This window comes from Melopsittacus undulatus, chromosome 6 (genome assembly GCF_012275295.1).
Source record: "Melopsittacus undulatus isolate bMelUnd1 chromosome 6, bMelUnd1.mat.Z, whole genome shotgun sequence".
Classification (NCBI taxonomy): domain Eukaryota; kingdom Metazoa; phylum Chordata; class Aves; order Psittaciformes; family Psittaculidae; genus Melopsittacus; species Melopsittacus undulatus.
The window spans coordinates 11,776,992-11,797,957 of NC_047532.1; the positions used below are offsets into that span (position 1 = coordinate 11,776,992).

Genomic DNA, 20,966 nt, shown 5'->3' on the forward strand with positions numbered 1-20,966 from the left:
AAGTAGCAGTCCTACACCCCCAAAATAGCATTTTTATATCTAGTTTCTGTTCTTTACCCAAGAGAAATGTTATTCCTGCATGCAAACCTGACACTAAGTTTGCTGTTATAGGCCAAAGGGCAGTCAAGTTTCTGCTTAGAAGCGCTTTGCAGCTTGAGTTTCTCCCCAGGCCATGCATGCTGGCTTAGGGAGGTTACTTTATGGAATATGTAATTCTCAGGGGGCTGCACTGATTTGAACGAATGCTTCCAAATTAGCGTTCTTCATCTCCATTCACGCTCAAACACAAGTGCGTTCAGCCTTGAGGTTAAGTATCCTTATCCTGGGCAGGAACCTAAGCAATAAGTAGTGCTGACCTGCCTTATAAATAGTTCTGAGCAGAACCCCCAAAATAAAAGGCCGATCTTGTTCCTGCAGCCTCTCATGTTCTCTGCACGTCCGCTGCCATGTACAAGCCACTTTTCCTGAGCACGAACTGCCACACGGCAGCAATACCAGGAAATCCTGACCTTATGCTTCCTCCCTGAGGGCCAGGAGGTGCTGCCTGTCTGAGCAGAGCAATGCTGGGGTGCCGGGAAACACGAGAGAGAAGGGAGCTGAGGCACAAAAGGACAGGCAGCTTGTGGTACCCATTAATAAAGCACATCCACATGAGCTGGGCAGGATCCTGGCAGCTCTGCGTCCCTTTCTGACAGTGCAAAGGGCAAGGCACTGTGGTGGGGGACCAGCGAGAAGCAGAAATGGAAAAGCCCTGTGAAGCGAGGCACGTGTTTTACTGGTCATAAGAAAAACTGTGTGCACTGGTTTCTTTCTTCCATAGGGTGGCAATGGAACCTGGGCACAAAACAGCTACGTGGTTTCAGCAGCAAGAGTGATAGCTCTGGAGGAGTTGCATTAGCTTCCTGTGCAAGGTGCTGGCTTTGATCTATATGAATCCTGTGTGCTTTGGGGCCCTGCTACCTGTGAGACTGTTTCCCCACTGCCCACTGCTTGCAGCCACGGTGAGGGGCATCACCTGCACCATGCTCCTCTGCATTCAGTGTCTGGGCAGCAGTGACTAGCTGTTATCACAGAAGGATCATCCAGTCTGGAATTTGCCTCCCTCCCTGGTCTGACAGAGCTCACATCTGCTAACCTACAGGACACAGCATCAAGCTCATTTTTTTCCCCATGCCCTTTGTTTTAAAGTGCTGTCAGTGAAAAACTGCAGGTTGCAGGTTGCTTTCTAAAGGGTTGTGGGGAAGTAAAACAGTCGTTGCCTTGTCTCTTTGAAAAGAAAGGGATTGTACGATTAGGTTTGTATTTGCACCTGAGGCATAAAGTGTTTTTTTAGAGATAAATAATAGCCTAAATGAAACAGCTACAAAGATATCACTGTCTAATTCAGGAAAGGCAGAGAGCAGGAACAGATCTAAAGAAGTTAGTGATTTCCTTATATCACATTCATTTTGCTAAACTTCAGTAATTCTCCACCAACTTACTATTGGGCAGCATTACTCCTTTATAGATGTGTTTTGTAGTGTACACTTTGTACCCGGTCTTTATCAGGTTGGTAGCAAGAGCACGGCTGTGATTCTGAGCTTCCTGGTTCTCATACATGTTTTGTTGCCTAGATAAGCTTGTTTGACTTTTGAGGTTTTTCTTAACATTTTATTGCACTATGCTAGATGAGTTATGGGCCTTTTGTTTTAATTGTTTTGTGTTATAAAGGATGAGCACTATCTAAAGCACCATTGTAGTTGGGTGGCTTTAGAGCCCTACCAGGGAAAGTGTGAAAAGACAAGACTTGGCTTGTTATCCATGATGTGACTGTAGAATGGTTTGGGTTGGAAGGGACCTTAAAGCTCACCCAGCTCCAACCCCTGCCTCAGGCAGGGACACCTTCCACTGGAGCAGCTTGCTCCAAGCCCCTGTGTCCAACCTGGCCTTGAACACTGCCAGGGATGGGGCAGCCACAGCTTCTCTGGGCACCCTGTGCCAGCGCCTCAGCACCCTCCCAGGGAAGAGCTTCTGCCTAAGAGCTCAGCTCAGTCTCCCCTGTTCTGGCAGGTTAAAGCCATTCCCCTTGGCCTGTCCCTACAGGCCCTTGTAAATATTTTAAAACAGGGAATAAATAATTGGGTTTGCACTACAACTAACTTTTAGAAACTAACTGGGATGGATCTGATATAAAGCATTTTCACATCAGAGAGAGATTTTTCCTGGTCAAGAGAGTGCACTATATGCTTTCTCTCTTCAGCAGAGAAAAAACCCATTTAGTTTCTCAGAGGTGGCAAAGCAGTTGATCCTCTGCCTGGCTGCTTGCACTGGTGCACTTGCACAGTTTCTGTTCTGTGCATCCTCATAACCTTACTGTGTGAAGCACACGGGCTCCTGGCAGGTAGGAGTGATTAGATGGAGCAGGCATGTGCTGCTCGGGAGCTGTTTTTAGCATCCAAAGTACAATTTCCAGGAAGATGTAGGGTAAGTAGGTGGCAAACAGGACTCAGCCTAGTAAACAATGCTTAGTGTGAAGTGATGCTGCAGCACTGAATACAGCATGCTGATCCCTAAAGGAATTTTGTGCTATAGAGCAAAGTGAGGGCATTAGAGATGCGCAAACACCGTTTAGAGTGGCGAGTGACAATGCAAACTCTGGTCACAAAGAGCAGGCTGCTAGTTTAGTGTTACCAGCTGCACGCACTCTGAGCACATATCCTGTGTTTCACTATTACTTTTATCACTTGGTTAGGAAAAAAAAAACAGCCAAAACTGAGAGCCCTTTATTCTTTATTAGTGTGGTTGCTACTGATAGGCTAGTCCCTAATTAATGTGATGGTACTTTCCCATTCCTCTGTGGCTCTCCTTATTAGAAGTCCTCGGCAATATGAGAGACTAAGTATCTATTACTTAGTCATGAGGTATCTAGACCAGCTTGCTTTTGAAACTAAAGACTGTGTACCCTAGGCATACTGTATTTCCGATTTGCATATGGAAAAGGCAGTTAAAAAGCTGATGCCTCTGTATTGCTTGCGAGTCAAGTAGCAAAAGTAAATGATTTATCAAGCAAAGGTTACCACACCTGTGCCTTTTTGTCAACATAGACAGAGGATGCCAAGTCAAGTGCTTCTTCTAATAGCTCAAACAGGAATCTAGATTCAAATACCCCCCCAAGGCAGGACAATGATGTGGTGAGCTGCTGGAGTGGCAGAGTGATGGATGGGGTGAGCAGAGGCAGTGTATGAAAAACCAAACCAGCTAAACCAACACAAAGCCAACAACCCTTTTGGGGCTTTTGCTACTGAATCAGAACTACTGACTTCAGTCAGTTTATTTCCTGGTCTCTTCTGTCGTGGAGTTGTTGCCCTGATTTGTTGACACAGGAAGGCGGCCTTTTTCTAAATAAAATGCTATATAAATTCTATATAATTCCTTTAAGGGATTATATGTGAAGCAATGTGACCTAAATAAGAACATGCTGCTAATGGAAATGTCTACTGCTAATTTTCATAATGCCCATTAAGAAAGGCATGTTCTGGTTTTTGGTTGTTTAAAAACAGCCTGGGACAGAACGATCCTTGCTCAAACCCTGCCCTGTACATTTCTCTGTGATTTTATTCCAATGTTCGGTGAATGCCCATGTATGGGAAATGTGACTTCTGCTGAATGGCACTGTCACATCCCTGTGCACAGACTCAGTTCTGCAGCATTTCAAGACTAATGATGATGATGTGTAACTAGTGCCTGTAGTCAAATGAGCTGCCAATTGGTAGAGAAAATCAGAGCCACCAAGAAGCTGACCATCATGTTTTCTAATAGCTTGTACCTGGGCTGCAGTAATAAAAAAGCAGAGGTTCAGACACAGTCTTCATTTTTATTTTGCTGTTCCAGCAGTAAAGAGTTGCTTAACCCTTATATTTAAACTTGACTTTCAGAAGCTTGGAGTGTTCACTGCTTCCTCCTGTCTGAAGGAGCTGTGTGGCCTGGCAGTTAGTGGTCCTCAGGACCCATTTCTTAGCCTGATTTTGAATGTACTATAAAACTCCTGATGGAAAGCAGCCATCCCAGCTGCTTTTAATAACACAGTCCTATGAGTTTTTATATTTTCATTTTGAAAATATCCTAAATGATCGCCCTACACACTAATGCCCTGCAAAAAGAGTACAAAAGCATGTCTTTGTGTAGAGGAACGCTAAGTAAATCCCAGATCATTGCAGTTAAGTGTTTTTACCTCACTTCTCTGATTTAAAACACAGTCAACTTCAGAGATGTTTCATGAATAAATAGTGAGTTTCACTGATAAATTATATATTTAGTATCAAGTGGGCTGTGGTGGTGTAATGATGTATAGAAGCATGGAGATGCAGCTGGAGTCAGAGACTGGAAGTCAGTCTCCTTACCCACTGCAGCATGCTTGACTTTAATTGAAAGCTGTGCTTGAGTATTGTTTTTCACTGTACAGCATTGTTATTCACTATGCTGCATTACATAGAAGCACTTAAGGTAAGGCTAGAGCACTTTAAAATGATTTAAGTCATAAATAAAGAGGATAAAAGTTTACAGTCAACAAACTTATCTGGGAAACCTAGGCTGCAGGATGCAAGTAAGTTTACAATATTTTGGAGACTTAATACTGTTGTGTCTTGCTACATAATCAATTTACCAACTAGGAGGTTTTCAAGCCTTCTGGAAAAGGTAAGTAGCATTCTCCAAAGGGTTTCAAGTTTCCTGAGCTATGAAGGAAAAGACCAAACGCTTAAGGACTTTAACAGTATACCTTAACATTCCTGCTTCCCGATTTCAGCGTATTGCTGTGTATTCCTGTTGTTTCCAAAGCGACTGGAGAAATACAATTAAATGGGAAGGCGCACGAAAACTTGTCACATACATGAAACAAATAAAGGTAGAGGCCTGAAAAGTGGGGTGCAGGCTGCATTTTGTTAAGGGATGAAACAAAAATCAGAACCTGATGGGTTAAAACCCTGCTCTGTGCTGCTGGTGTACTTTCTCTGACCCTATTTAATGCAGCGAGGGTTTGAGATTCGAGCTAGTTTAACCTGTGCTGTCGACAGAGCTATAAACTAAAGCCCCTAACAAATTGTACACAAAGAACAGATAGCAAGAAAACACATTGTGTTCACAGGCATCTGGTTGCAGCCCTGTGAACTGAAAATCTTTGGGAATGAGTGACCTGTGTTTCATTGACAGCATAGGTGCTTAAGCCATCACAACGAGGAGTCTGTCTTCATGCATATCCTGGCCTGTGACATGTGAGAGCCGTTAATCTGTACACTAATTATTCAGATGCAGGTAAGAACTTACAAGAGCTAAGAGCAATACTCCCCAGTTTGCTGATTATTTGAATGACTACTTTTTAGTCATCTCAACCAGCTCAAAACAAAATTACAAATATTTCTTGCTGTTGACCTTTAACAGAACTGTAACAGAGTTGAGCAATCCCTTCAAACTACAGTTGTCCTGAAGCACTAGTTCTGCTCACTTCTTTATACCTTCTCCCCCATGATAACGTGATATTAAGCACAGACTTAATTTTTTCCACATCTGGCTCAAATTAGCTGCTAACAAAACTGCCAACAACTATTTTCTTAATCGACCCTGGGAATTTGATACAGCTTGGAAAAAAAGCACATTTAAACCTCGTCCTTCTCCTAAAGAAACACAAATGTTTACTCGAGCTTCTGATTTGACCATAGCAGGACTATGAATTCAGTTAACCCAGCTTTATAGGCCTGCCTCAACTGGACTTTTTTTTCCTCTTTGTGTAAGGAAACAGATGTGCTCTCAATTATAAAATCTCCTGCTCGCTCAAAGCCCACCATGCAAATGGCTAACCAGGAATTTGAGTCTGATTTTTTTTACATGGAAGTCATTGGAGCAGTCTCCCATTGTATCTGCTGGGGGACTAAGGTGCACTGTTACCTGATGGCTCTCTCTGAGCTCCTGTTGCATATGCAATGAAATGCACTGGCTAGGGGTTGGAGCAAAAGTCTTTGCAAAACCCAGTCCTTGGGGGGAAAAAACTAGAAGCCAATACCTTAGCAAGCAAAAGCGCTCGTTCCAGTTATGAAAGCAGCATTATTACTACATAAGCCCAAAAAAACACAACAGACAAAACAAACTGCAAGTGACATTTCGCTGTAGTTACTGAGACCATGTGGGTGAAGTGACAGCGGCAATGCAGCTTGGCTCCGCGGGGACACGTTAGAGTACACACTGAAGAAGAAGAAGAGGCTGCAGGCATACAGAGAAGTTGAAAGCGGCCCACCTGAGTCTGTTGAGGGATATTTACAAAGCTTGGATCCCGTGGTCCAACACTGACGAATCGGTTTGCGGGGGAGGTGCTGGGTGTCGAGTAGGCTGTGAAGGGAAGGGACACATGCGTTGAGGAAGCGGCACTAGATTGCACACGAACAACACCAAAACACACTGTCTCAGAGCCACCTAAGCAGATGTTTAACATAGAAATGTGCGAACGTTTTAGAGAGCGAGAGTTTGGGTTTAGACACTGGAAAGATTTGGTCTTAATGATGGGGGTATAAACGGAGGGGACTGGGCTGCTCCTTGCCAGGCAGGACGGCAATGGCTGTGCTCAGGGCGAGGGGTGATGGGGTCCCCTGTGCTGCTCTCCATCCTGGAGGAAAACCAGTGCAGGCCTTTCCATGATGGGATAGCCCAAGAGACTTCTGTAGGTGCTGGTATTGCCTGACTATTTGAATATCTGGTACCTCTGGTTTTAATGGAGATTTGCACAGCAGTGAACTTACTATGAACAGAATCAGACCCTTATTTCATGCTAAACCAGCATTTTCTCTCTCCATATAAAGTTTTGGTTTTCATACTGCTGTGGTCTGCACTCTCTAAAATGTTCACTTGATGTGTTTGACAAACTAGGAAGATCCTTTCGGTAAAAAATTAATGGGTTGCAGTTTCACTGGGGTGGTAAGTGCAATCAGTCTGAAGGCTGAAGCTGCCGTTAAAAACTGGAGTGGCTCCCATAAATGTAAAGCTATTAAATGCAATGCAAGCCAAGAACCCAGATTACTTCCAAACTTGAAGTACTTTAATGATTTTATTGTTGCATTATATTCTCCACTGCAACTGTCCACAATGCCACGTCCTTCCACATCCAAAAGCTTTCAATGCATTTTTAGGCTTCCTCTCATTTGAAAATCCCCCATGCAATCTTCTCCCTTGTTCAGTTTTTTGCGTGTTCAGATCTAAATTCAAATAGCCTGAATAGACGCCTTAATACGAACAGTGATTCTGTCTATTTTAAATATATTTATGGGAATGCATTCTGCTGAATAAAATCCCCAGACAATCTAACTATCCAATGAAGAGACAAAAAACAATGTTAAAAGGAAAGTTACTTGCCAAATTCCAGTCAGGCTAAATATAATGTTCAGGCCCCAACGTTACAGAAAAATAGAGTGAGTTAAGAGTTGGAGAAGACACTGGGTTGTCTGTGTAGATGAAACCCTGTTGCCTTTCTGAAGGCAAAAATGTTTGGTGAAGAGGCATTACATTGGAGAAGCCTTTGGTTTAACACTGTACTAAATCAGACCAATGCTCCACCTTATCCACTGTCCTCTCTCTTACAGAGGCCATAAGCGGATGAACAAGGGACAATCAAAACAGGTCACATATTTACTTTCTCATATTCTTTTCCACCCTCTGATTATTTTCAGCTCAGGGACTCCCTATATTTAATGGCCTGCAAGGGATTTTGTACTGATGAATGCCCAATCTACACTTGACCCCATGCAAATGTTCCAAGTCTATGAGCATGCAGAAACACATCCTTCCTTTCCTTCTCTACCCAAGTCTCACAAATGTCTCATGATGCCTCCTAATTCTTACAATTATATCAGACAGCTTCACCCCAGGAACTGCATATCTTCATTTCAGTTTTGCTGACTTCTAAGAATGAATTCATCCCAGTTGTTTCTGGTGAGGTGAGCTCTTCTCTCCTAACAGCTAAGGCTTTGCTAGTGCTTGCAAAAATCATGCAAGAAACACCTTCCCTTCACAGAGTTTTAAAGGAAGTTTTAAGTGCACAAATTCATCCTTCCAAAATGATATTGCAAACTGCATTACAGCTTGCATATTAGAGTATGAGCAGGCACACCGGTGTTGTTACTCATATCTGCAAATCAAGGAAGAAATGAACTGAGCAGATTTGGTGAGATGTTCTTTTTGCCTTTTTACCACGTTAGCTTGCTTAATAAGTCAAAGAAGACACACATTTGCAAAGGATATATATCTGTTTGTAGTGCCATGTACTAAGATTCTTCTGTACTGTCTTATGGTGAGGTTTTCTTTTCAACTAAGTAATGAACTCGATGCTGTGCAAGAGTAAAAATTCCTTTCGCAGCAGGGAAAATTAACTAAAAGCTCAAAAATCAAACATCTGTTCTGGTCTACTTTTAAGGAAGCAGAATGAGTGGAGAGGCCTTTTAATCCCTTGGAGCAGGTAAGTTCCACTCAGAAGGGAAGGAACTCAAGGTCTTGTTTGCAGTTCCCTCTTGGCAGATACTTTTGCTGTGATATTTGGTAGGAAATCAAAGGGAAACCATCAGAACGTTGTCTTAAATGGCTTCTCTGTTCAAACAAAAATCCTAAAGCATTTGAAAACTGTCTAATATGCACAAAAGTCCCCTCAAACCTTGCTGGGTGAATTATTATGTATACCTTCAGTAATGTTCCAAACTATGTTTAACTTCCTTTCTGAAAATACTCGGATGTCAGCTTGGTATTTCCTCAAGGTCATATAACTACATTGCTAGAGCCAAGAAGTGAAGAGTACCAAAACTACATATATGCAGAGCAGGCTTTACTCTGGATTCTCCCAAGATGCTAGTCCCACTTGACTGTAAAATGTCATGAGAGGTTTTGGATTGTAAGGGGCCATTTTGGCTCAGAATATTAATATTATTAACATTGAATACATACTAGCTGTGACTCCTGTTATAGTGAAATTTGGTTCAGAAAAGGGAGCAGTACTGAGTATGGGTACACCATCACCAGCACAGCTTCTAGCCATAACCTACTGTCTTCATCTAGATAACCTTGTTTGACAAGGAGGTGGGATTCCTGGAAGTCTCAGGGCTTCCAATCCTATCCTGGTCTGAGGTTAGGATGAGGCAAACTGCTCTCACTAGTTAAACTGGATCATATTATGTTATAGTATACATGAACTGAGTCTATGGTGGGATCTTCAAACTCCTTTTTCGCAAAGGGAAAAGCCAAAGCATGGAAAGGAACAGAAGCCAGGTCTCTTAGGCAGATCTCTAATCGTCTTTATCAGCTTTGCTCCAAGGGAACTGCCTAGATCTGCACTAGTTTACAGTATACGATAGCTGGCCCATTGGGCTTGAATAGAAATATCTTCCTGCCCAGCCTAGTCTTTCTGCTACTGGAATTCACTAAGGATTGTTTGCAACATCATAGCCCATAGCCAAGGAAATGAATGTGATGCCACAAATTTGCTATGATGCTTCACTTCAGGAACAAGCAAAGCAGGAGCTGGCAGAGAAAGAACATTTGCTCACACAGACAGCTTTGATATTTAGCCAAAATGGCAAGAAATCGTATGAAAGACAAGACAAACAAACAGTTTTGGGAATGTCATGTATTTTAAAGTTGCTTGCAGTAGGAGAATGTTAATTTAAAATATACTTTCCTGAAATAATTTATCGTAAGTATAGGAATGTGTCATTTATCAGACAGTTCTGTATTAAAAGGATAGACTTTTGGTTGGTAAAGATGATTTGGAGCGATAACCTAATGCACCACTCTTACAGACCAAGATGACAGGGACCTGTGCTTGATATGAAGAGCTCTACTCACTCACAAAGGACTAGGAGTCAGTTTAGCCATTGAGGAGTTGTAGCAAGAGAATTAACTGGACGAATATGGTGCAATAGAGCAATTCCTACTGCAATGCATCCTGCAGCCAAGCATCTGAGAGGGAACTACAAATTCTAACAAATTAAATGTTACAGTCATCACCCTCTTTTTTATGGATGGGGAAAGAAGGGAACAGAAAGCTAAAATAGCTTGCCCAGAGGGTACTCAGTCAATGCATAGCAGAGAAAGGGAGAGAAATCCAATCTGATTACAGAATCATGGAATTACAGAGTTGTTTAGGTTGAAAAAGACCTTTAAGATCATCAAATCCAACTGTTAACCCAGCACTGCCAAGTCCACCATTAAACCATGCGCCACATCTACGCATTGTAAATACCTCCAGGAATGGTGACTCCACCACTGCCCTGGGCAGCCTGTTCCAGTGCTTGACAACCCTTTCGGGAAACAAATTGCTCCTAATCTCCAGTCTAAACCTCCCCTGGTGCAACCTGAGGCCATTTCCTCCTATCCTGTCACTTGTAGAGAGTAATAAAATTCCCCCTTATCCTTCTCCAGACTGAACCCCCCAGGTCCCTCAGCCCTTCCCCATCTCTCTTGTGCTCCAGGCCCTGCACCAGCTCCATTGCCTTTCTCTGGCCCCGCTCCAGCACCTCAAGGTCTCTCTTGTAGTGAGGGGCCCAGAACTGAACACAGGATTCCAGGTGTGGCCTCCCCAGTGCCCAGCGCAGGGACACAATCCCTGCCCTGGTCCTCCTGCCGCACTGGTGCTGGTATGGGCCAGGATGCTGGGGGCTGCCTGGCTGCCTGGGCACAAGGGGCTCATGTTCAGCCACTGCTGACCAACAGCCCCAGGTTCTTTTTCCACAAGCAGCTTCCCAGCCACTCTTCCCCAAGCCTGTAGCATTGCATGAGCATTGCATTGTGGTGACCCAAATGCAGCACCCAGAACTGAGCCTTATGAATCCAGTACTACAGCCACACGACCATTCCTCTCATCTTGACACAAATGCTGTTTAACACAAAAGCTCCTTTGTGCAAAGGGACATCAGCTGATAATGATCCCACCCAAGAAGAGAAAACTTAACTATGTTTCTTCCCATGCAGAGTTATGAACCTTAGGAAACAACTTAGTTTTAAAAAGTCCTTTAAAAATCATGGTGTACAGGAAGGGCAGTGTCTTAGACAATGGACAAGAATGAGGGCCACAGATTCTAGCATAGCTCAGATGCAGTTATGATAGTGATAAAGTCCAACTGGCATGTAGCAGAGGTGGTGTTTTCTTTGGGCAATGAGATATTACACCCAGAAACTGTTAAGTTCAAGAAAATATTGTGCTGTGTTTGTTATGTGTTACAAACCAAACAAAATCAAGACGAGATCAGAGATAAGATAATCTTGGGACTCCTTCTGATATCAAGGATGTGTTCTATTGAAACAGCTCTTTATAGAGGAAAAACGAACCCTCCCAAACCTCATGAATCCCATCTCCATTGTGTCATCTCACTGAGGAAAACGCTGGCTTTCCAAAGGGATGGGATTCGCATCTGAAATTTTCAACACCCAGAGCATGCCTGGCCACCCAGTAGTGGCAAATCCCTGGTGTGCATCTCCAGGGGCTCTTCCTTCCTTGGACAGCACTAATGTTCATGTTTTGGTTAATGTCACAGCTGGAGAGTTTCACTATTGCTCTGAGAATCATTAACCACCTTGTTGTGATTTCTAGCTCTCATTCCCAGGAGGCTGTGCTGTATTGAACAGCTGCTCCTGGCTCTGGCAACCCTCAGGAGGGCCATATTCCAATTTTTGGTAGGGCCGTAACTGCGTTTTGTTTCTGTGGAGGGCTTTCTGCTTAGACCAAAAAAGGGAAGGAGAATGGAGCAAATGCCAACCCCTTTCACTCCATTTCCTTGGGGGGGGGGGGGTGGGCTTCATTCGCCTCCACACAGCTAAGGAGAGAGTCTGGCCAAAATCTAACATCACTCCTGCCTTTGTTGCATAAGTGACTTTCCAATATCCTAAAGCTCTGCAGGGCAGCCAGCCATAACCCAGCGACACTCCCAGAACCGGTGCACTCGAGCAGTTTGTAACCATGGAAAACACCTTTTTGTGTGGCTTTTATGAAACTCTGGTGAATCTGCACTTGCTATTTGATGGCTAATATTTAGTTAAGGAAAAAATAAACAGGGACGAAAATGGAGGACTGGTCCTGATTGACACACTAAATGGAGTGCAGTGGGCCCTTCTTTCTCACTGCGAGGCTAGAAACTTCAGTTTGTTTGACTCTTTATGTGGCCAGCCACATAAAGCTTTGGTATATATGTAATATTTTTTCTTAACAAGTATTTCCTATAATCCACTTCACTGTAAAATCTGTCCCTAAATTAAATTATATGCTTCTTTACCACTCAAGTCACTTTTATTCAAAACCCTCACCAAAAAGAAGATGTGTGCCTTGAATATGCACAGAACTATATGTTTAGACATCAGCGTAGCTAATTAACAAACAGTAATTATTTCCCTAATCTTTTGTTTAAATACCATTAACTGGCTGCTCTTGAGAAAAACCCCGATTCCCAATTAACGTGGCAGCTGTCTGCTGAGCACTGAGCCACAGTGACCAGCCCGAGCTGATGGGTGGTGGTCTGCGAACTGGTTTGATGCCAGCTCAGAATCAGGCCAGACACACATTTTAAGTTGTTTACAGGATTGCAGTATCATAAAACTCATTAAGATTACTGCTAAAATGATGTTGGGAATTTTTCGTTTCGACACCAGACACTGCCAGTAAACTGAGTCACAACTGTAATGACAAATATACATTGACCTAGTTTCATTTTTCCCGATTCTGAAGACAAGGAAATAATAAGGCATTGCTGACTGCACACAGTGATAAGTATGACTAAACATTAACCTTTTGGATTCCACCACTGAATTATTTTTGATAGGACTTAAAAGACGGTATCTTCCATCAGAAAGCGTCAAGACTTTCTGATAGCACAAGTGTCGGCCTAAGGTCAGAAAGAGGAGCACAGGGGAGGGAATGAATCAACAGCTCAACAAAAATCTGCTGATCAATTCTAGAAGTCCTGATTCTAGAAGATCATGTTCATAATCTTACCAGACTGTCTCATACTAAAACCCATTTTCATCTCAAAGCGAGCCAGAGCATCTTGCTGAGTCTGCAGTTGTGCACCATCACGGAGCAGAAGGCAATGCTGAGCTCCGAGAACCAACAGATTTTAAAGATGCCCCCTGGAACCTGTGCAAATCTCCTGAACAGTATATGAAGCTTTAAAAAGGTAGGCTTCACATGATCTGAATAGCGAACACCTCTTTGCACATCAAAGCAGTGGTTGCATATAGCATTTAAATAATAAGCTTGAAAAGCACACAAAGGGATTTGCTTTTTCGATTAGATTGATTTTTGTTTGTGGATGTTATTTGGACTCCCTTCACTGTGGAACAAGTCCCCTACAGTTGCCATTAAAGCACTGAAAGCTTCCCTTTTGTTTTTAAATGTCAGTTTGAGCATAGCTTCATTAAATCATTTCACAATTAACTCCCTGAATATCCACACTTTTTGAAAGCATCAAACCCAGCTGAATCACATTTGTTTCCCAGAAGAGTGAGTCCAAAGTGGTATCCCCAAGTGTGTATCCAGGAATTTGTATATTTGACTTGTGGCTACACAAAATACATATGGGAGCCTTGTGGGTGGTGGAGAAAGGATTAAAGCTTTCTCTCTGGGCCTAAAAAATACCATAGCTTCTTGCCCAAAATGCTGGGCTCGGGAATCAAGTCATAAGGGAAAGATGTTTGGGTTAATCTAGGAAGACTTATTCCCCAAAGAACTATAAATGAAGTAAACACAGAAGAGTTGCTAGTTTAGCACAGTATGTATAAGCAGCAATGCTTTTGAGAAGCTGTCTGACTTCCATGTAGTAGCTATCCTCTAAAGACTGACTTGAGATACCAACTTGCCTTCCTCATGACAGTAAAACATGTCCCAAAGGTCCAAGGTCTGTGTCACAGCTCAGCTACTGGCCTTGATTCCTGTCATCCATGGTTACGTGAAATGGCAACAAAGTCAGAAATAAAACTGTAACCTTAAGCTAACTCTTTTCTCATTAATATAGAAGCAGCTCAAGAATTTTGTCTGTCTCATACAGAGCAAAGAGCTCTCCTATTTCCCAACAACTAGTCAGTCCTCATCTCTTAATAGTCAATAGAAGGTGATGCAGCACATCAAGTGCTGCTCTTAGCCCTTGGTTCCCGCTGCGTCTATACTTACTTGGAGAAGTGGGAGAGGTGGCCCCTCCTTCTGTTGATGTAGTTGGAGGTTTTGTGTCTGGCACTGGCAGAGGCACAGGCCTAGCCATTGGTGGCGGAGGTGGTGGTGGCAACATTGGGGTAGGAAGGAATGGATTGTGCACCTTGCCTTGGCTGCTACCATTGGGCTGCCAAAAAACAAGCAAACAGACAAAAAATTATGCTAAAAACCAGCTATTAGGAACCTCCAATAATAACAATCTAGTTGAAAGGTATGTGCAATACATTTACAATTACTTGAGAGGTGGCAGAGGAAGAGCTGGGTCAAATTCCCCAGCTTCTTCAAGGAATTTAGTCTCAAGCCCTGTGAACCTTGTGAAACTATGGAAATTCTCATTTTTAAACATTTGTCCTGTTAGCATCTGGTGTGAACTGCCCTGGATTAAATCCTGCTACACTTTACATTTCCTGCAGCCACTAAGTCATGCTCAGTCATGGTTGCAGCAGTATTTTTGACCCCTTAAATCCCCCAGTTTTGTGTCTCTGTTATATCCTTAGGATATCAGTGCTAAGGACTTGAGTGCAAATTTCTTAAAGATACTGCTCATTAACAGAAAAACCAAGCATATTTGGTGTTTTTAAAAGTCATGCTGTTATCTTATTACAGGAAAATGAATGAATATATATTAAAGTAACTGCTATCCCACATCCCTTTTGAGTTAGTCATAGTGCAGCTCACAGTTTAGTTGCCACTAGGATCATATGGGGAAACGACTGAACTTAGAACTGCCTCATTTTACTCACTGGGAAAAAAACTCAACCCTCCCTTTAGACTGGGATGTGGTCAGTCACAGGCAGAATGGGCTCAGCTAAATGTGGTCTTTCAATAAATCACCAGAAAAACCTGTCCACAAGTAAAAATGTTTTCAAGTATCACAAAACCAAGAAGCAGGCTCAAAAAAAATGCCTCCCCTTCCCCCAACTTGTTAAGTTTACATTTTAAATGTAACACAGCCTGGACACTTGAAAACCATACAGAGAGATGCCAAATACCGTTACAGAGAGAAAGTAGGACAGCCTGTGAATGAGGTGTTCCATTTTAGTGACAAAAATGATGAGATCACTTTCGACAGCACTCTACAAATTGATCTCACTGCAGTTCTTCTGGCACTGAACATTGGCTTTTCCATTGATGATAAAAGCTCAGCTTTAAACACAGATCCATATTCTAAGTACTACTAAAGAAAATAATATTTTAATTCCTGTTAGGGTTTCCATTAGCCTGAATTACTGGGGACAGAATACTTGTACTGGCAAACGCTTGGGACCTGATTTTCATTTCACCTGCTTTGGCACTGATGAAAGGCCTTAAAGGTGCAAATCGCACTTATGCTAGAGCAAAACTAGTTCTGGGCATAAATAAGACCCCAATTCATCTGCATTTAACTTAATAGCACTCCTACTGACTTCAAAGACTGCAGTTACTAGTGTTTGCAGCAAGAAGCAATCCTTCAGGGATATTTATTTTTCCAACATCCAGTACCTTTAATAAACTAATATATTAGTGACATCTCTCAAACACTATCTTGTCTCACAATTAGGTCCCTTTCCTGCCAAGAAGACCCCTGCTGTATGTTCATTGTGAGTGTGCTAACAGTTCATAATGCTGAATGGTTTGGGATAAATTAAGCAAATGAATACTCAAGGAAAAAGAAAAGCACTATATTGATTTGTTGTCTAGACATAAATGTATCTGCTAACATATTGCAGACATTATTCAAGACCAGTACTGGCTGGAATACGTTGAGTCAGTTTTTCTGTTAGGGAAAGGAAAGCACTGAGAACAATATACCTTATTAAATAAGTGTAATAAATTAGCTGCTAATAATTAAACTAATTCTCATTAACACTTTCAATCGTATGTATGTCAGGAGAGAAACAGTCATTTTGCCAGTTATTACTTCATTGGCTGGAAAAAGTTACATGCATTACATTTCATGAAATATTCAGAGCATTATTCTAGATTTGATTTACATAAAATTTATCCATTCTGTATTTGACCGGAATGCTATTGCAATAATAGCAAGATGATTCACTTTATTTGATTAAAAAAAATATGAAAATGGTTATTTGAAGCTTTGGAACTCTGCTTAATTTTTCATAGAGATAAGGGGGAAAGATAACTTCTTACAGAAATAACAAACCGTAATAAACTGTACTTTTAACATCTTGAGTTCAAGTACTGGTCAACTTGATCTAAAGTGCTATAAGGCAGTATTTTTTTTTTTAATGAACTTAGCTGATCTGAAACATCTGTTTCTCACCCTCCCTTTTCCTGCTCCTTCCCCCCCACTCTCCCCTGAACTTCAAAAATAATGAATAAAAATTATTCTGCCTTCATATTTTGTTAACCCTGGTTCCACCAAGGTTACAGCACATGCAGCAAAGTCATTTGCGGAGGGACCCGAAAGGTCACTGCATCACCAACTCCTGTGACAGTTTAACTTCATCTCACCACAATGTGGTTGAGTGGGGTTTTTGGGGAGGTTTTTGGTTGTTTTTATAAAATATTTTTGCAGTAGTAGCATTTTTTTTCCCATTTCCAACCACTATTCAAGGTGCGCTCCTAGACGCAACATGCTGTTAAAATAACCCCATCAGCCCATGGTTAATTTTACATAGGACAAACACTTCTGAAGAAATAAAAACGGCTTCCTTACATTTAGGAACCCCACCTGTCCAGCCTGCTGACCAGCGTCGGGGCAGACAAGTTGGACAAACTCTTTCAGAGTCTCCTGAGGATGATAGCGGATTGCTGGGTGTGAGAAGTATGGCCCAGGCTGTTGAATAATGGGTGATGTTGGAAAATGAAGAGTCGATGGTGTTGCATGTGGACTTGCTATAAGAAAGAAAACAAAGAAGTTATATAGAGTTTTGCCTTTGGAAAAATAAAACAGTTTAAATCTACTGTTGTTTTAGTCTATTTTTTAAATGTACAGTAATGTTGATACATCTGATCTTCACAATTAATATATTAGACCACATTGTGTCCTACACTCACTTCATCTAGATCCTGAAAGCAAATGGAGCCAGACATTTTGAAGGATTTTCTGTGTTTTTAGTGGACACGTATAAAGGAATGAGCAGTCCTTTGTGACAGTGAAAACTCTTCATCACCTTAACAGCAGTCTTCATCAATTAGGCAATAAGAATATGTATTTGGGAGATTATGGTTGATTTAAGTAACATTTCATGTAACTTGGATTTGCACATATGAATCCATTTTATATTGTACTATAAATAGTTGATAATTTAAAATTTAGTCTAACACTTCTTGTTGTTGAGGGTTTTTTTCCACCTCAGTTTAGGAACATTTATTTTAAGTAATGTGTTTTCATCTAATGAACATGCACAAAGTGGCAAGATCAGTCTGAAAATTCCATTTACGTCTCTCCTGCATAACGTTGGGTTCCAATCTTCAGCAAGCCCCCAGCTTGCATTCAGGGATGAAGTTTAATTTGGTGAATTTATGGGCCAACAAGCCAGCTGGAAAATGTACTATAGTGAAGGTGTAAAGGTGCAATGTACACAAGCCCATTGTCAATGACAGGTTTTACCCTCAGCTGATTTCAACAGAACTATAAGTGCAGTTTATAGTTCTTACACTCTCCTATGTTATGTGACACCTTTGGCCAGTTCCTTGGCCTGCAGGATATACTGGGTTGGACCCTTGTTAGCCAACTGTTTTCTACTGTTAGTTGTCACCATGAGGTAGCAACTGCTGCCATTCATAATGCTATGAATTCTCCCTTTCTCCTCTAAAATGAGAATTCACTCTTCCTTTAGAATGGCCAATTGATCCAGTTGTGCACAAGCTCATCTGTAAATCAGTTGATTCCTCACCAGTCTTCATTGCACCCTTGTTGCTCCTTTGGCATACTAATCCTAGTGATCTTTCAAGGGTGTCCGTGTGCATATACTGCACTTGCACACTGCACATAACCACTTAGATAAAGTCTGTGCAAGGGAGGAAATATCCTACAGAAATGAGTGTGTTGGCTTTGAAGTTAAACATACAAGAGGAAAAAAAAAAGCCTTTGGCACTTTTCAGAAAAGTTGGAAAGATGCAGAGAATAAACTAAAATTACATACAAGTGAGCAAACGCTCATCTAATGACAAATGTTATGAAAACCCTCAAGTTAAATAAAAACTAAAATCTGCTTCTTAGTCTTGTTCATCACCAGTTTTATAATACGAGACTTTATCAGTCTGTTTTTCTTAAGCGTTATTAAACCATTACCAAATTCAGAGCCTGAAGATGAATAAAACATGTACACAGTGACAGCAGCAATGAGACCTATTGCATTATCCTGTAAACGTTCACTAAGGGTTGGCTGGGCAGCACTTCTATGTAGTTCTTTCTCCACGACTGGATAGGAATGATTGCTGTGACACCACCACCAAAAAGAACTGCACTCTTGCCTGGGGTGCTGATATGGGATGAATATGAAGCTTTCATCCTTGCCATAAAAAGCTCGCCTGCATCCTTGTTAACCCTACAGTCTGCTCCCCTTAATGCTGCTTGAAATATTCACAACAGAAAGAGAAGTGCTACTAAACGTGTGGTACTAAACAGGAATCTGCCACTGAAAGAAAGCATGGAGATGAGGAACCAAAAGGCAGCATGCAGCCTTCAACTACCTCTGATTAAAATAGATGTATATCCAGAGAAACCCTTTGGAAAGCATGGGCTATACATTTTTTACAACAGCTAGACATTGTGGCATGTGGGCTGAACTGGAAAACAGTGTCTTCCCACAGCCATACTGCAGTGCTTCACTTGGGAAAAGGGAACAAGAAGCAGCATATCCCACACTCCCTGTTATGGAAATGTTGACAGTTATTCCATGGCCAAGGCAAACACCTGTGTGCCCAGCCTGTTCAACCTGTCTGCACATCTGGGCTTATCTCTGTTTTTTCACAAACCTAGTTAATTATTTCTTGTTCACTTTTAAGGCAAATAGTTTTGTTCTGAGTTTGCATCTGAAATTGTAGCATACTTGAAAACTCTAGAGATAAAAACCCCAAATCTTCAAAGGAAGAAATAAAGGGCATTTTCCTGTCCCCAAACTCCTGGGAGAGGCTGCAACTTTGAAGTGTGGTATCAAAGGTAGAGATAATGTGGGATTCACCTCAGTAAATGTGGGTGTCTGCCATGTAACTAATTAATGGAGAACTAAATAGAACTAATGGTGTCTAAGGAGACACCACTAACCAGACCACTGCCCTTGACTAGACTTCATTGACCATATTGACTGGCTCACCAGTGGATGGGAAGGGAGCCCACAGGTACTAGCTGCAAGGTAGATACCTCCAGTCTAGGCACACCTTCAGTTAGGTGAATTCCAGCCAACATGCCAGCCTCTCATCTCCCTTACACCAACCCCTGAGGTGTAACCGCTTTAATGACACTTACATCATAGCCACTTTACAGGTATGAATGCATCATCATCATCTCCAGGAAGAAACAGTTGCTTTATAGAGCTTGTCAAAACATTTCACCAAAAACATTGGTGCAGCTAAAGTTGTTGGTAAGCATTTTGATGACTACAACAAAATCTTCATTAGCATACAACATTTCTGTCCTTTTTTTTTGATATAAAACATACTCTCCCTCTCTTTCTTTGTATCTCCTTTTATAGTTTCGCTTTCCCTTGTATGCCAAATGGAAGATGATGGATGAAGATAAAAGTGAGAAATGAAAATTCATGTGGCAAACATCTAATTAAGTAAAAAAGTTTGGGATTCTTTAAACCTTTATAAAAAGAATTGCATTTAAGCACCAGTTCTGTTAATACTATTTGAAATTGTTACACAACTGCACTGTCCGTTGTACACATCTGGGAACAAATTCATTCCTTCTCTTCCGCTGGGTGAAAAGGAGCTAGAAATGCTATTTCAATCAAACAAGAAGGAATAAAAAATGGTACCCATGTGGAAATTTAAAGCTAGGTCTGAGACCACACTATATTTAGCTTTTCCAAGGTATGGTTCTTCGTTTAATAATCTGATTTGCTATAGGAAAGACGTGTTATGGTTTTTAGGAATACTCATAAGCATGGAAGTAGCATCTTTCTCTGTTGCCTTGATCTCCTCAGCATGTCAGGGTAGAAAACAAAGTGGGAAGCATTTATTGGTGATCTTCCCAAAGAGAGAGGGAAGAAAAATGAATGCAGAAATAGCAACAATAATTCAGGAAGGGAAAGTGCCCCAAGAAAGTTCTTCCTCTTCAGTGTCTTGGCCAACCCCTCAGCACAGCCTCAGAGGGCTTTCTGCTGATCATGGGAAAGACTAGGGGAAGGAAACCAGACTGAACAGACATCAGTCCTCAGTCTGTGCCATATACTGACACACGGGGTTCATTTTCTCAGAGTAGATGGATTAGCATAAGAAATAATGAGTGGAATAAGGACCTCCAAAAGGTTTGTTTTTGCAGTCTGTGACTGGGAAATACTGAATTTCTCAAGCAGGAAGGTCTGTTTTATAAACAGAAGAATCTACTACTACTAAACTGATCAACAAACATTACAACTGTGCCTGCCTCATACTAGAGAGAAGAGATTAAAATGCTGAAATCTAAAATCTGCTGGCCCAGATACAGACCATCGTTGTGATAGCTGTGTTGTGGCCACTGACTCTGGTGTATGCAAAAATAGCCTTTCAGACAAGTTCTGAGTGCACAACACAACTGTGTGGCCACATATATGGATCCTCACAAACACTTTTTAATCAATTAAAAGACATGAGGCAGTGGAGCAGTTGCTTT

At 41.7% G+C, this 20,966-nt stretch overlaps 1 protein-coding gene across 3 annotated transcripts in view; it reads right to left on the reverse strand.

Annotated features, from left to right (window-relative positions):
• Positions 1-20,966, reverse strand: part of NFIA (nuclear factor I A) — a 250,563-nt gene that overhangs the window by 19,221 nt on the left and 210,376 nt on the right. The window contains exons 8-10 of one of the 3 annotated variants that reach the window (XM_034063557.1): positions 16,860-17,038; positions 14,162-14,327; positions 6,266-6,357 (exon numbers count right to left, since the gene is read on the reverse strand). In XM_034063557.1, the coding sequence (XP_033919448.1) occupies positions 6,266-6,357; positions 14,162-14,327; positions 16,860-17,038 (437 nt within the window). The remainder of the gene's footprint in view (positions 1-6,265; positions 6,358-14,161; positions 14,328-16,859; positions 17,039-20,966) is intronic. The other 2 variants (XM_034063558.1, XM_034063559.1) reach the window with 2 other exon arrangements.